Source organism: Aspergillus japonicus (assembly GCF_003184785.1).
Source record: "Aspergillus japonicus CBS 114.51 unplaced genomic scaffold BO86scaffold_52, whole genome shotgun sequence".
Taxonomy (NCBI): Eukaryota; Fungi; Ascomycota; class Eurotiomycetes; order Eurotiales; family Aspergillaceae; genus Aspergillus; species Aspergillus japonicus.
Window position 1 is genome coordinate 215,752 of NW_020291689.1, and position 13,787 is coordinate 229,538.

General features: G+C 50.7%; 5 protein-coding genes across 5 annotated transcripts; 4 read left to right on the top strand and 1 right to left on the bottom strand.

Annotated features, from left to right (window-relative positions):
• Positions 1–329: 329 nt before the first annotated feature.
• On the top strand, positions 330–2,808 carry BO86DRAFT_437624 (Zn(II)2Cys6 transcription factor; the record flags this gene model as incomplete). Its single annotated transcript, XM_025676073.1, has 3 exons — positions 330–553; positions 637–1,717; positions 1,795–2,808. The coding sequence occupies 3 exons, from the start codon at positions 330–332 to the stop codon at positions 2,806–2,808; spliced, it is 2,319 nt and encodes a 772-aa protein (XP_025524803.1).
• A 281-nt stretch (positions 2,809–3,089) lies between these two features.
• BO86DRAFT_381829 (FMN-dependent alpha-hydroxy acid dehydrogenase family protein) lies at positions 3,090–4,710 on the top strand (the record flags this gene model as incomplete). The annotated part of the gene is made up of 3 exons (XM_025670789.1): positions 3,090–3,219; positions 3,291–4,484; positions 4,544–4,710. 3 exons carry the CDS (start codon positions 3,090–3,092, stop codon positions 4,708–4,710), a joined length of 1,491 nt encoding a protein of 496 aa, XP_025524804.1.
• Positions 4,711–5,399: 689 nt separating this feature from the next.
• BO86DRAFT_319724 (thiamine pyrophosphate enzyme) lies at positions 5,400–7,237 on the top strand (the record flags this gene model as incomplete). The annotated part of the gene is made up of 3 exons (XM_025668258.1): positions 5,400–5,471; positions 5,533–6,877; positions 6,951–7,237. The coding sequence occupies 3 exons, from the start codon at positions 5,400–5,402 to the stop codon at positions 7,235–7,237; spliced, it is 1,704 nt and encodes a 567-aa protein (XP_025524805.1).
• Positions 7,238–7,365: 128 nt separating this feature from the next.
• BO86DRAFT_421283 (UbiD family decarboxylase) lies at positions 7,366–10,355 on the bottom strand (the record flags this gene model as incomplete). Its single annotated transcript, XM_025675272.1, has 3 exons — positions 7,366–7,893; positions 7,958–8,935; positions 10,332–10,355. 3 exons carry the CDS (start codon positions 10,353–10,355, stop codon positions 7,366–7,368), a joined length of 1,530 nt encoding a protein of 509 aa, XP_025524806.1.
• A 13-nt stretch (positions 10,356–10,368) lies between these two features.
• BO86DRAFT_272371 (putative short-chain dehydrogenase) lies at positions 10,369–11,224 on the top strand (the record flags this gene model as incomplete). Its single annotated transcript, XM_025667231.1, has 2 exons — positions 10,369–10,728; positions 10,793–11,224. Coding segments are annotated over 2 exons (792 nt in total), but the record flags the coding sequence as incomplete, so codon positions are not given.
• Positions 11,225–13,787: the final 2,563 nt, after the last annotated feature.

Below are 13,787 nucleotides of genomic sequence, written 5' to 3' on the forward strand. Positions count from 1 at the left end.
ATTCGCCATTGAAAGTCAAGCGCTGGGTCTTTTCGTTGTTGATCACTTACTGCATCGACTTTACCAGGCCGGGAGACGACTGAAGATAAGCATTGCGTAGCAAGACGGTAGCTTAGTGGGGCAAGTAAGATCGATTACAGACAGTTATGTACAGCCGCTAGCATGACTAGTACTGTACGTACAGCACCGGTGTCGTCAAAATGCGGGGGTGCACTGATCGTCCCACATATGGGCCATAATCTGCGATAACAACTCCCCCTTGAGCCAACTGGTCTCTCTCTTGCTTCCGGTTCCTTTCCCTACCACAACCTTCCTTCACCTCGCTCATCATGTCATCACAGACTCATTCAGCCCGAGCGGACCAGGAAAGAATCAGTCGCAACAAGCGTGCTCCTTATATCCAGCGCGCCTGCTTGACGTGTAAACGACGAAAACAGCGCTGTAGTGGGGATGATCCGTGCAAACACTGTGAGAGTCGCGGAGTCACCTGCCAATATGACTTGGAGCCGGTAGCTCGTCACCTACCCCCAGACTATCAGGGTACTCTGAGCAGGTATTTTCAAGCCCGGAGGAAGATAGGAAGACGACCGTGTGAGAGTTCTAGACGAGCACTAACAGCGGGCTCCTCGTTTCCAGCCAGGTCCATCGCTTGAGTGAGGTAGTTGAGTCCCTGCAGGCCGAAGTTCAGTCCTTGAAGGGATCAATAAACCATGGAGCCTCAGCAGCAACGGGCAAGCAGCGCACTCCGGACACTCCGGCCTCCGAGGAGTGTTCGGAGCCAGACTCCAAGCGCCGCCGATTCGTCACCACTATGGTCGTTTCTCCTCCGTCAACAGTGGGGCCCCGTTATCAAGGATTGACATCCCCCGAGTACAGTTTTGAGCTTGCTAGTCTGAAGCTGGCTCACTTGCAGGACCCTACTGCAGTGCCTGCCTCTCACCTCGATGCGTTCTACAACCGAGAAGATGAACGGCAAGGAAGGACGAGGTCCATACGAGAGGGTGAACCCGATGGTCCAGCTGCCTTATCCAAGGCCCACATCCAACCCGAGCACACGTCAGTTCGGGTCTTCCTTGACATTCCGTATACTGAGGCCAAGAGACTGGTGGTGTCGTATTCCAACACCGTGGGGCTGCTTCATCCGGTGGTGGATGTATCCGTGATTCTCTCACGTCTGGACGCACTGTATGCTCGCCTGAAAGACACTCGCCAGTCGACGAGAAGTCAGCCAGCTCTTTACGACGTGATCGTGATCCGTCTCATTTTGTCCATTGCCTTGCGCATGGAAGAGAACCAACAGACCGAATTGATTGCAAGCTGCTTCGAGGGCGTTGAAGATGAGCTAAACCGCATTCTGGCTTCTGAGCATATTAGTCTACGGGGCGTGATCCTTGTCCTGCTTGGTGTCGGTCCTCCCTGCACTCCTTCTTTGGACTTTTGGACTGTTACTGAAACTGATGAACAGGCATTGTATCACCTATTCTCCGGAAGTCTACGGATGGCGTGGAGGCTTGGAGGTGTTGCCGCCTCCCTAGCTTTGGAGCTTGGCCTCCACCGACCGATGACACTACAGAAAGCCTTTGGTGACGAGGGAGAGCAAGTAAAGGCGATGACCTTGATGTGGAGCATTTTTGTGCTGGACCATGAATGGAGCACGGCTCTAGGGCTTCCCCATCACATGGACGACGGGTCATTGGTCCCTGCACAGCTACACCCAGTACGTTATGCCCACCTGCCTGTCATGAAAAGAATTGGAGCCAGTGTGCTGATATTATTCTGGCCATGACTGCATAGGTCAAGACGCAATATCTCAAAGCGATGATGTCCTACTGTGTCATCAGTTCGAAGATCGTGAATGCGACTGCGGGTCTACCTGTGAACCCAGATCTGTACGATGATGAACAATTTCAATTTATTAATTATCAGATCGACCGGTGGCAGCAGTCCGCAATCGCCAAAGTCCAGTCTCTTTCCTCCCCAGTCCCCTCAGTCCCTTCAAGACCTGACAAGGCCTCCGATTTCATCCAAACGATGCTGAGTCTGCGCGCCAATCAGCTCCGAATCCTCATGCTTCGACCATTGTTCTTCCAAGACAGCCCCGTCAAGCCCAGTCAGGCGCAGATCTCGCAGGCAATCGACACTGCTGTACAGACTATCTCCATCCTGAAGCAGTTCGATGCACAAACCGATTTGTATCGCCGGCTGCACGCTCTTTTTAGTCAATTCATCGCCTCCGCTGCAGCCTTGATCTTACTCAGCATCACCTACACCTACAGCGCCCCCCTTGACAGTACGTCCAAGACCGGGTTTTCCAGCTCCATCACGCGTGACGTCTGCGTCCCTCTCAAAGATGTGCTGAAGCTAACCGACGCCTGCTCTGGACTATCACCAGCATGCGCTCAGGTCCACTGCCGTCTGCAACATATTCTCGGGATCCTGGTCCGTCTTCAATTCATCTCGATAGACGGCATTTCTGCTGCGCCGACCGAGGGGCCCGTCAATCCTACCAGTTTGCAGAACTCGGAGAGCTCCATGATTCCGAACTTCGCGGACCCCACTGGAGGTGACCCGAGCGAGTGGACCTTGCCATCGCCACAGGGAGCTGACCATGGGGGGTCAGATCAAGCGGACTTGTTGTTCGATTGGGCGCCACTGGCTTCGGACAATGATCCACCGCTGGATCAGCTCCTTGATGGCACGATCTGGACGGAGTTAAACAAGCTGCTTCGGCCTCATTTGCAACCCGAATCCGGTCTATCTGAGTTTACCAGTAGCCATCCTCTCTCCTCGAGTAGATCCCAGAATTGAACTCGTCGATGTTTATATTTGTGTACTGTGCTGTCAACTATTATTGTGTAAGGGTCCTACATTTCCAAACAATCGAGAAGATCCTTCGGTAAAATTAAAACTCATGCGGAACGATGGAAAATAGCTGGTAGATGATATCTGTGAGTAGTTTGGCCGTTCCGATGGATGCGGAATGGAGCCGAGTATCTATACGGCAACTACTGCTTCTGCTGCCCACTGCACCCAGGGCAAGCGGGAATATTTTCGTCCAGGCTGATTTCTACAGAAGTCAATTCTGCAACATGTTCGCGCGAACTGTGTCTGCAAAAGAAGTGGAAACTCATAGTCGGGAGACGGATATCTGGATTGTAGTCAATGGGAAAGTCTACGACGTGACTGAATTTGCCCCGACACATCCGGGGGGAGCCCAGAGTGAGGGAAGCCCTATCTACCTAGCATCTTGATCTTCCTTTCTCCTCTAACGCAACCGAACTTCCCCCCAGTCATCTACCAATATGCCGGCAAAGATGCGTCGGTGGAGTACAACAGCGCACACTCCTCCTCGCTAATCGCCACCGAACTCCACGGATCCTGCATCGGCGAGTTGGACACCTCTACCGTTCCCCCGAGCTGGCTGACCTCGGTCGCGACCGAGGCAGCCCCGACACACTCGCCCCAGACTCCTCGCCACCCGCCCCCTCTCAGCGAAGCTCTCAGTCTCAAGGACTTCGAGAAGATCGCCCGAGACCAGCTAAGCCCCAAGTCATGGGCGTTCAACAGCGGTGCGGCCAACGACAATCTCACGCGAGATGCCAACCAGACGATGCTGCAGCGGATCTGGCTGCGACCGGCGATCATGCGCGACGTCTCTGCAGTGACCACGCGCCGGACGTTGCTAGGCTGCCGCTTCACGGTGCCCATATACATCGCGCCGGTAGGCGCGGCCAAGAGTGTCTGGGTGGAGGGTGAACTTCCATTGGCACGGGCAGCGTATCAGGCCGGAATCGTGCAATGCATCGCTACCACCGCCTCCCATTCCCTCGCCGAGATTCTCGATGCGACCCCCGAGCAGGCATGGCTGCAGGTATACATCAACAGAGATCGGAGCAGAACGGAAGCGCAGATACGGCAGGCCACGGTCTCCGGGAAGGTCAAGGGGTTTCTGATTACGGCCGATCTCCCAGTCATGTCCAAGCGAGAGGCCGATGAGCGGCTCAAGCCCGACGGAGGCAGAGGGCTGGTAGTGAGTCTCAACCAGCAGCAGCCGCGTGGAGCCCCACCCATGAACGGGAATGCTGGCTTAGCGAAGTCGAATAGCTCGTTCATCGATTCTACCCTCAACTGGAAGGATATCCCCTGGCTTCGGAGCCTCACCGAACTGCCGCTGCTGATCAAAGGAGTTCAGCGGGCAGAGGATGCGCATCTGGCCCTGCGTTTCGGTCTCGACGGCATTGTGGTCAGTAACCATGGGGGCCGCGCCGCCGACACGGCGCCCCCCTCCATCTTGACCCTCCTTGAGATCCGCCGTGACTGCCCGGAGGCGTTCGAGAAGATGGTCGTTCTGGTCGACGGAGGGTTCCGACGAGGGTCTGATGTCGTCAAAGCCGTCTGTTTGGGAGCGTCAGCCGTCGGGCTGGGTCGACCTTTCACCTACGCCTTGACCTACGGGGAGCCGGGAGTGCTTCATGCCATCGAAGGTAGATAAACCTAGAGTCAGAACTAGTCGACGATGCTAACAGTCACGATGCACTTACAGTTCTGAAACAAGAAGTCGAGACGGCAATGCAGCTGGTAGGATTGACCGACCTGCAAGATGCCAGCCCTAGATACATCAACACCGCCGCCCTGGATCGCTTGTTGCCACCAAACAATAGTCTTCTCCCAGAAGAGCTAGCAGCTGACTGGGCGAGAGTAAAACTGTAATAGCACGGATCTATTCTACTTTTTTTTTGGTTTTTATTTTCTTTTTGGTTTTTCTGTATCAAGACATCACCTTCTCGGCAGCCAGGGTGGCGCGAAGCGCTCGCTGTAAGCATGGGAAGGCTGCCCCCGGCGAACTGTAGCTTTTGCATCCTTCCTCTTTACCCTCTGTCTACTCAGGCCAGAATACTTCTTCCTCCTCAGCTTACAGTTCTAATTGCCGAGAGCCATAGATGATCGGAAATGTAGCTTCCGATGCGGGACGGACGCTGTTCGGAACTGATGCGCCACCGCATCTCTTCCGATGGGGACGATGTAGCTTGCCAATGTAGCACTGCATTAGAAATAACGCTGAATGAATTATGGTTCTCTTCAGAGAGTACAGTGTCACAAATTCACTATTCCTACGGTTTTTCCATTTGAAAAATGTGAGACGTTGTACCGAACGATAAATGATAGCGAGCTAACCGAGCCGGGTCAGGAGCTACACTGCCGCCACCGCGTTTCTCGAGGCTCTGTGGGAGGTAGGGTCTATCTTACTAAAACCTGGAAAGAAAAAAAAAATAAAAAATAAAAAAAACAACAACAACAACAACAACAGTGACAGGTGTCTTACTAACTGCTTTTCTCCCGAGTCATAGGGCGGAGTCTCATATGTGTTCGTGAATCTGGGGTCGGATCACCCGGCCATCATGGAGGCGATCGTCTACGGGAAGAAGTTCAGGAAAGGTCAATTCCCTGAGATCATAACCTGTCCACATGAAGTACGACTGCCGTGGTTGTCCAAATGCGTGTGAGATCTCACTTACTGACTGAACTGGCCAGATGGTGGCTTTATCGATGGCCGATGGGTTCGCTCGACTAACCGGCAAGCCCCAGGCGGTCATCGTGCATGTCGATGTGGGAACTCAAGCTCTGGGCTGTGCAGTTCACAATGCCTCGGCCGCATACTGTCCGGTTCTTATTTTCGCGGGCCTTTCGCCTTGCACCATTGATGGTGAACTGCCCGGGTCTCGGACGGAGTATGTGCATTGGCTGCAGGATGCCAAGGAGCAACGCCAGATTGTCTCGCAATATTGTCGGTATACCGGGGAGATCCGCACGGGCAAGAATGTCAAGCAGATGGTAGGCCGGGCGATGCAGTTCGCAACGAGCGACCCGCCTGGACCGGTGTACCTGACGGCAGCGCGAGAGGTGCTGGAAGAAAAGATGGAGCCCTACACAATTGATCAGGCTCATTGGGGAGCCGTGTCGCCCACCGCGCTGCCGCAGAACGGGGTGGAGACGATTGCCACCCTCCTGGTCCACGCCCAGCGTCCTCTGATCATTGTCGGGCACTCGGGCAGAGATCATCAGGCATTGCCTGCGCTGGTTGACCTCGTTGACATGGTGCCTGGGGTGCGCGTCTTGGACTGCCTGGGGAGTGATGTGAGCTTCCCCTTCACCCACCCGGCTTCCTTGGGGTTGGGAATCGGAGGCCACGAAGTCATCCCCACGGCCGACTTGATCCTGGTCGTTCATGCGGCGGTCCCGTGGATTCCCGTTCTCTGTCGTCCCTCCCAGCAGGCCACGATCGTGCACATCGACATCGACCCCCTGAAGAACAACCTCAACCTGTGGTATATCAACGCTTCGAAGACCTACCGTGCAGATGCCGCCACGGCCTTTCGACAATTACACTCGTACATCGCGAGCACCGAAAGATTTACCCCGATCCTCGCATCGGCCGAGTATCTCAACCGTGGTGCAGCTACCAAGAACGCGCACCATGAGCGGCTGGCCGCCCTCGCCCTCGCAGCTGCAGACCTCGAGAACCCGCTAGCTCTCATCAACAGCCATTATCTCGGCCGCCGTCTGCGTGAGACACTACCGCAAGATACCATCTGGTGCCTCGAGACCGTCACCAATGCGATGCCCATCACCAATCAGCTGCAGGTGGACGCCCCGGGACATCTGGTCAACTGCGGCGCTGGCGGACTCGGCTGGTCGGGGGGCGCTACCCTGGGCGTCAAGCTGGCGTCCGATTACCTGGCGGGTGGGAATGGCAAGGGCAGGTTTGTGTGTGAGATTGTAGGGGATGGAACGTATATGTTTGGTGCTCCGGGGACAGTCTACTGGATCGCTCGCCGGTACAATCTGGCGACTCTCACCATCGTTCTCAGTAACAACGGTGAGTACAGGGGCGGTTGTTCCCGTTCATCATCTCTCAGGTGGCTAACATGTCGAGGTCAACTATCAACTAGGATGGAACGCTCCTCGCAACTCCCTGGAGCTGGTACACCCCACCGGGCTGGGATCGCAGGTGAACAATCTGGATCTCAACATCTCGTTCAGTCCCACCCCGGATTTTGCCGGCATCGCCAAAGCCGCAGCAGGCCACCAAGCTTGGGCCGGGGTTGCGGGCAATGCAGAACAGTTCGAACAGCTCTTGCCTCAGGCAGTGGAAAGCGTGATGAAGGGCGTTCTGGCGGTGTTGGAGGTCCGGTTAAGCAAGTCCTGGCAGGCTGCCGAGCTGGTGTCGCGGCTGTAGTTACAAATTACACTCGAACGATGTATGTACTGGTAAACACGTGCTTGCAATCTGTCTAAATAAATGTAAAGCCCCTAATCTGAACCTCCAACGTACGTTGGCGGGGGAGTGCCTGAACGGGGGGATGGCTATTTCAACCCCATTGCTCCCCAGCGTGACAAGACGCGCTCCTGCACAACCTTAGGATAAGCATGCTGAAAGTCAACCTTGTGCCAATTACGACCGCCGGCCTTGAACTCCGACTCGAGGAGACAATTAGTCACGGTTTTGCCCCCGCGACAAGGGCGTGGACTGCCATGCATCGAGGGCACGAGGGGCAAGCCAGGCACATCGTCGAACCCGTAATCGTCCTGACCGGGGCGTGAGCGACAAGCCACTGCCCACATTGTCTGCTGGAAATCGTAGATGTTAATGTCATCTCCGACCAGGAACAGTCGCGAGGCAAGCCACGCGCGTTTATCCTGGAACACCGTCCGCCCGATGGACCTGCATAGCTGCTGCGCGTTGGTCCCCATGGACTGGAGTCGCTCCGAGTTCACTTGGAGGAAGACCCAGGTCGCGTTGGTCTCCAGCGGGGCAAATGCATCGGAGATTGGGAACTCATGTTCCAGGCAGATATTGAGAATTTCTGGCACCATCAAGGCAGCTAGAGTATGCTGGAGAGCTGTCAAGTCAGGCAATGCTACTCCTTTTGCGAATGCATGCAGGCAAGCGACTCACCGATTCGTCCGTTATGACCCCAGGCACCGATACAGGTAGAATAGCATTGTCCCGGTGGGTAATGGCGTTGACATGGTATATTGGCATCGGTCTGCTCTCGCCCTCGAAGCCATGGCCAAAGTATTCGCCAAAGGGACCCTCCAGGGCTGTCTTGGTGTTGGACAATGTTCCCTCGAAGACAATCTCACAGCTTGCTGGGACCAGAAGGTCGTTGGTCTCACAGCGCACGAGACCCATCGGGGAACCGGTGATGGAATTGACATAATCCAACTCGGAGGCGCCATCAGGGATGGGCAAACCCGCGGCGATGATCGCGGCCGGGGGAACTCCCAGAGCCAGAGCCCAAGGAACCTCCGCATGTCCCTGTTTCCTCCACATTTCCTTGATCTGCCAGTTATGCTGCGGAGGAATACAGAGGCCGACCAGCTGGTTCCGGTCATGGATCATGGCGCGCGCGATGGACCAGTTGGTCCACGACCCGTCGGGCGACTGAAGGATATGCATTCCATAGGTCTGCACATACCTCCCGCCGTCCCCCTGGTGCAGGAGAGGGGCAGGGAGTTGCATCAGATCGATATCATCCCCAAAGACTTTGTTTTCCTTGCATGGACCGCTCGAGAGCACGGGAGACGAGGTGGTGGTTGATGGGAGCAATCGCGCCGCTTGGAGGAGCTTGGTGTTGATCTCGCGCCAACCCGCACTCGGTGGTAGCCCTATGCCTCGGGCGATGCGTCCCAGTCTCTCTGCCGGGGACTGACGCAGGCTCTGGAGATTTGATGTCATCCTCCACAGTCCGTTGCGGGCGCCTTTGACCTGATGGAATAATGGCACCTGGGCGTTCCGTTCGCTCACACGTCGAGCAATTGCCCCGACCTCGAGATGAGGATCGACTTCTTGGTAGACATCCACCAGATCGCCGTCCGCGCGTAGGGTGTCGAGAAACGAGCGGAGATCCGGGGCAGTGCCGTGGGGTGTGGCCTGGTGAACGTAGTGGCGATGACTACCATGTGCGGACGTCCATCGGCCATGAGTAGCTGGTATTCTCAACATCGTGTGGGGAGTCCGGCGAGTATTGGCTTAGACGAAATGATGCACCCTCGTCACCCGACTGGTAAAGTACCCCGGTATATCTTACTACGTTACTGTGATTACTTAGTATGCTGGTATATCCACTCATCGGAAGCTTTCCGATGGAATGTGAACGGCCCTTGACCGAATCACCGGTCCTATAGTGCACTCCGCCGCCCCGCCCCCCCCAGCCTTTAAGTGACCATGTCTGTACGGTACTTTACACGTATATAATGGTGATGGCAAGCTATGGGTTCCCCTGCGAGGCAATTCTGACTGCTCGCCATGCTACACCTCCCCTTCCAGGCCATGTCTCGGTCGCGCGCCTTCTGCTCTCCCTGGTCCAGCCCGTTTCTCAGACGGGTTGCAACTCCTACATGGAAACAGCATACAAGGGCTGTGCATTCTCCATCCGTGGCCACCAAGACCAAACGCATTGTGGTCGGGATCACCGGCGCAACGGGCACAGTCTTCGCCATCCGTCTCCTCGAACAACTCAAGCAACTAGGAATCGAGACGCATCTCATCCTGAGCAAATGGGCGTCCGTCACAATGAAGTACGAAACCGAGGTCCCCGAAGCGCATCTTCGCTCCCTCGCGACCTACAACTACTCCGCCCGGGACCTGGCCGCTCCGATCTCCAGCGGCTCCTTTCTGCACGACGGCATGATCGTTGTACCCTGTAGTGTGAAGACCTTGGCAGCCGTGCGGACGGGCTATTGCGAAGATCTGATCGCTCGCGCGGCGGACGTCAGTTTGAAGGAAGGCCGGAAACTGATGCTGGTGGTACGCGAAACCCCGTTGAGCGAGATTCACCTAGAGAACATGCTGGCCTTACGACGGGCGGGCGCCGTGATCTTCCCTCCCGTGCCTGCCTTCTATACCAAGCCCCAGGGGTTGGAGGATCTTGTAGATCAGAGTGTGATGAGAATGTTGGACAGTTTCGGGATCACTCTGGAGACATCTCCACGGTGGAATGGGTTGCGGAGAGACCCGTGAGCGCTATGGCAGGCTCTGGAGCATTTGGTGTACATAGCCTACTAGCGGTTCCATAGAGATGATAGACCTTAGACCTGGTGTGATGATCCCCTAGCTTCTGTTCACCCACTGTATACGTTGGGTGAGGGTTGCAAAGGCATTAGCCCTGCTCCCTTGCTTGTCATGCATCAATTCCGACCCCCCTTTCCGCAATTCCGATCCCCCTCCCCGCCCGGACCGGAGGCTATTCCGATATGTACTGTATATGTAAAGTAGATCGAAATAGACAGATAGAAAGTTTCAGAACTTGTGCCACAGGACTAGAGACAGGCGGTGTTCCAAAATCCGCCATGGCAGCCGTTCTTCTCCGTGATATCCGTCCGCTCTTCGGGCTCCAAGGTCGCAAGTACATCGTCACGGGCGGTGCGCAAGGCATTGGCTTCGCGGTGGTTCGTGCAATCGCAGAACATGGGGGAAGTGTAGCTGTCCTCGACATACGAGACACCCCGGATGATGAGTTTGAGACTCTTCAAGCTCGCTTTGGCGTCCAGACAGTCTACATCCCGACCGATGTCTCCAGTGAAGATAGTCTCGTCGCAGGCTTCAACATAGCCGTGGAAATCCTCGGGACCATTGACGGGGCCTTTACCAGTGCTGGAATTGCTATCGAAAAACCTTTCATTGAACAGACATGGAAGGAGGTATCGAGAATCCAAGAAATCAATGTATGTGTGTCTGTGTCCAGACTTGCCTCCGACTGGTCTCCATCTCTCTAAAGTCATCCTTCAGGTTCTCGGCACCTTTTTCACCACCCAGTTAGTTGTCAAGCAATTGCTCAGACAGGGGACACCGGGAAGCATTGTACATGTCGCCTCGATCACCGCCCACACCGTGCTCCCCAAGCACCGAATGGCCGGATACAATGCTTCCAAGGGAGCCGTGCGCATGCTCACCGAGGCCCTTGGGGTAGAGCTGGCGCCGCATGGCATCCGAGTGAACTCCATCTCCCCGGGCTTGATCGACTCGGAGCAGTTGCGCGCGGTTCGCACCCAGAAAAGCCGGGAGGACTCTCGCATTTATGACGAAGGACCGCCGCTGGGGCGCATTGGCAATTTCAACGATCTGACCGGCGCAGTCGTCTACCTCCTCAGTGATGCGTCCGCCTATACTACTGCCAGTGACATTGCCATCACGGGAGGGCTGCATGTGGGGAGGATAGATGTTTAAAGGGACCAGGGCCACTCCTGGCTGGCTCTCAATGTCATTTGCTTAGCAGAAGGAGAAGACGGAGCCGGAAGAACTTTGCAGCATAGCTTGGATCAAACCATGAAGACATAATTCAAGGAATAAATCATTTGGGGCTTGACCACCAGACAACCAACCTCAACAAAGAGTTCAACAGACACCACTGCAAGAACGAACCACCTGCTTGCCACCCTTCTTTTTTCCCATACACCCATCTTCAGCCGTAGCTTCTCGCAATATTGTGGGAACTAAACATGGGTGGAAACTGCATTTGGGGGACGAATGTATTTTTCTTGACCAAGTATGGGTCACCATTGGCCGCGTCCGAGGTCAACTGGCGGAACAGGTGTATTCTAGCGCCGCGGTACAGCCTCTGTTCGGCCAGCTGGCCAACATCTTCAGCCGCCGATGGATCACTCTTGTGATTATCTCTTTGTTTACCCTTATAAGCGGGACGGGAACTGTGGTGGAGCTCAAGCCTCGGACAGAGCTCGAGACAGGGTATGGGTTGGAGGAGAAGGAACAGAAACAGGTAGATGTTGAGCATAGGCCTCAAAAAAGACTGTAAAAACCAAGAGCTGGACTGCACCAGACCAGACTGTATTAATCTTTAGTTCTAAATTCGAAAACTACCAGATAGTTTTAGATTAATAAAAACTATACTACTATGGTTCAGTATAGTTTTATAGTTTTATAAATAAAATAAATAGTTTTATATTTATAATATATATAAGTTATATATAGCTAGTTTTTATTTTTTATATTCTAGTTTTAGTAGTTTATCTTTTATATTATCTAACTAAGAACTTTTCTGATTAAACTGATTAAACTGATTAAACTTCTGAATAGAACTCCAGGGGTCTTTTTATTTTTATTTATAGCCAATTAGCTATTAAAAACACATAAAAAATATATAAATTTATATAAAATTTATATAAAAATTATATAAATAGAACAGGGCTAAGAATAATAAAACCAGTAGTTAAATAGGGCCTAGAATAATTAATAAAAGTAAGGCCTTTTACTCTACTGTAAAATAGATAGAATTTAGAATATTAGTTTATTAACTGGTAGTCTAAGGTAGCTAACTAGTAGTTTAAAACTACCAACTAGTCTAAAACTATAAACTAGTAAATTTAAAATATATATTTAGTAGCAGACAGAGCTTAAAGTAGTAGATAAATAAAAATAGTAGATAAGTAGATTTTAAAATAATATCTAGTAGTAGTAGTAAACTAGTAAGTCTAAATCTGTAAACTGGCAAGCCTAAGGCTGCCAACTGGCCAATCTACCCATATTATTAACAAAAATTTTTATATATAAGAACTTTCTGAGGTTTCTTAGAAGGACTTTATTAATCTCTCACTTTTGCATACAAATTAGGTGCGAAAGTAAGGTGAAAGTGAGGTAAAAGTAAAAAAAAGATAATATTAATAATATAGGCAGATTAGCCAGTTGGCAGCCTTAGGCTTACCAGTTTATAGACTTGGACTTACTAGTTTACTACTACTATTAAATACTACTTTAGAATCTACTTATCTGTTATTTTTATTTATCTACTACTTTAAGCCCTATCTGCTACTAAATATATACTTTAAATTTACTAGTTTACAGCTTTAAACTAGTTAGTAGTTTTAAACTATTAATTAGCTACTTTAAACTATTAGTTAATAAACTAATATTCTAAATTTTATCTACTCTACAGAAGAGTAAAAGGCTTTACTTTTATTAATTATTCTAGGCCCTATTTAACTACTGATTTTATTATTTTTAGCCCTGTTTTATTTATATAAATTTTATATATAAATTTATATATTTTTTAAATATTTCTAATAGCTAATTGGCTATAAATAAAAATAAAAAGACCCCTGGAGTTCTATTCAGAAGTTTAATCAGTTTAATCAGTTTAATCAGTTTAATTAGTTTAATCAGAAAAGTTCTTATATAGTATATATAAGCAGTATATACAGTTAATAAAACTAGATAAATATTTTTTTTTACTAAAGCTTCTAAAAATATAATATTTTTAAAATAAGTTTTTACTAGTCTATTATATAATATTTTAATTTTTTAGGGTTTTAATAGAATATTGCAGTAATTCTGGCAGTACTAACTAATAAACTAGACTATATATATAAATTAACTAGTATAGAGATTATAGATTTTTAGCTATAAAAAATTAAAAATAATTAAATAGTAGACAAAACAGATAATTAAAAAAAATATATTTTTTTTAATATAGTTTTAGATTTTTAGAATTATTTAAATATAGTAGGTAATACAGCCCAACTTTTTTTATTAGCTGTTAAATTCTATAATTATTTTATAAATTTTTAAAGGGTATAATAGTAACTGGTAGACTTTAATCCAGCTTTTATTTATTACTTTTAAAATAAAATATCTAATATTAATTATAATATAAATTAGGACTTAAGAACTTTTCTGAGGTTTCTCAGAAAGACTTCATTAAACTCTCACTTTCACATACAAATTGGGTGCGAAAGTGAGGTGAAAGTGAGAGAAAATTAAAAGAATCAAA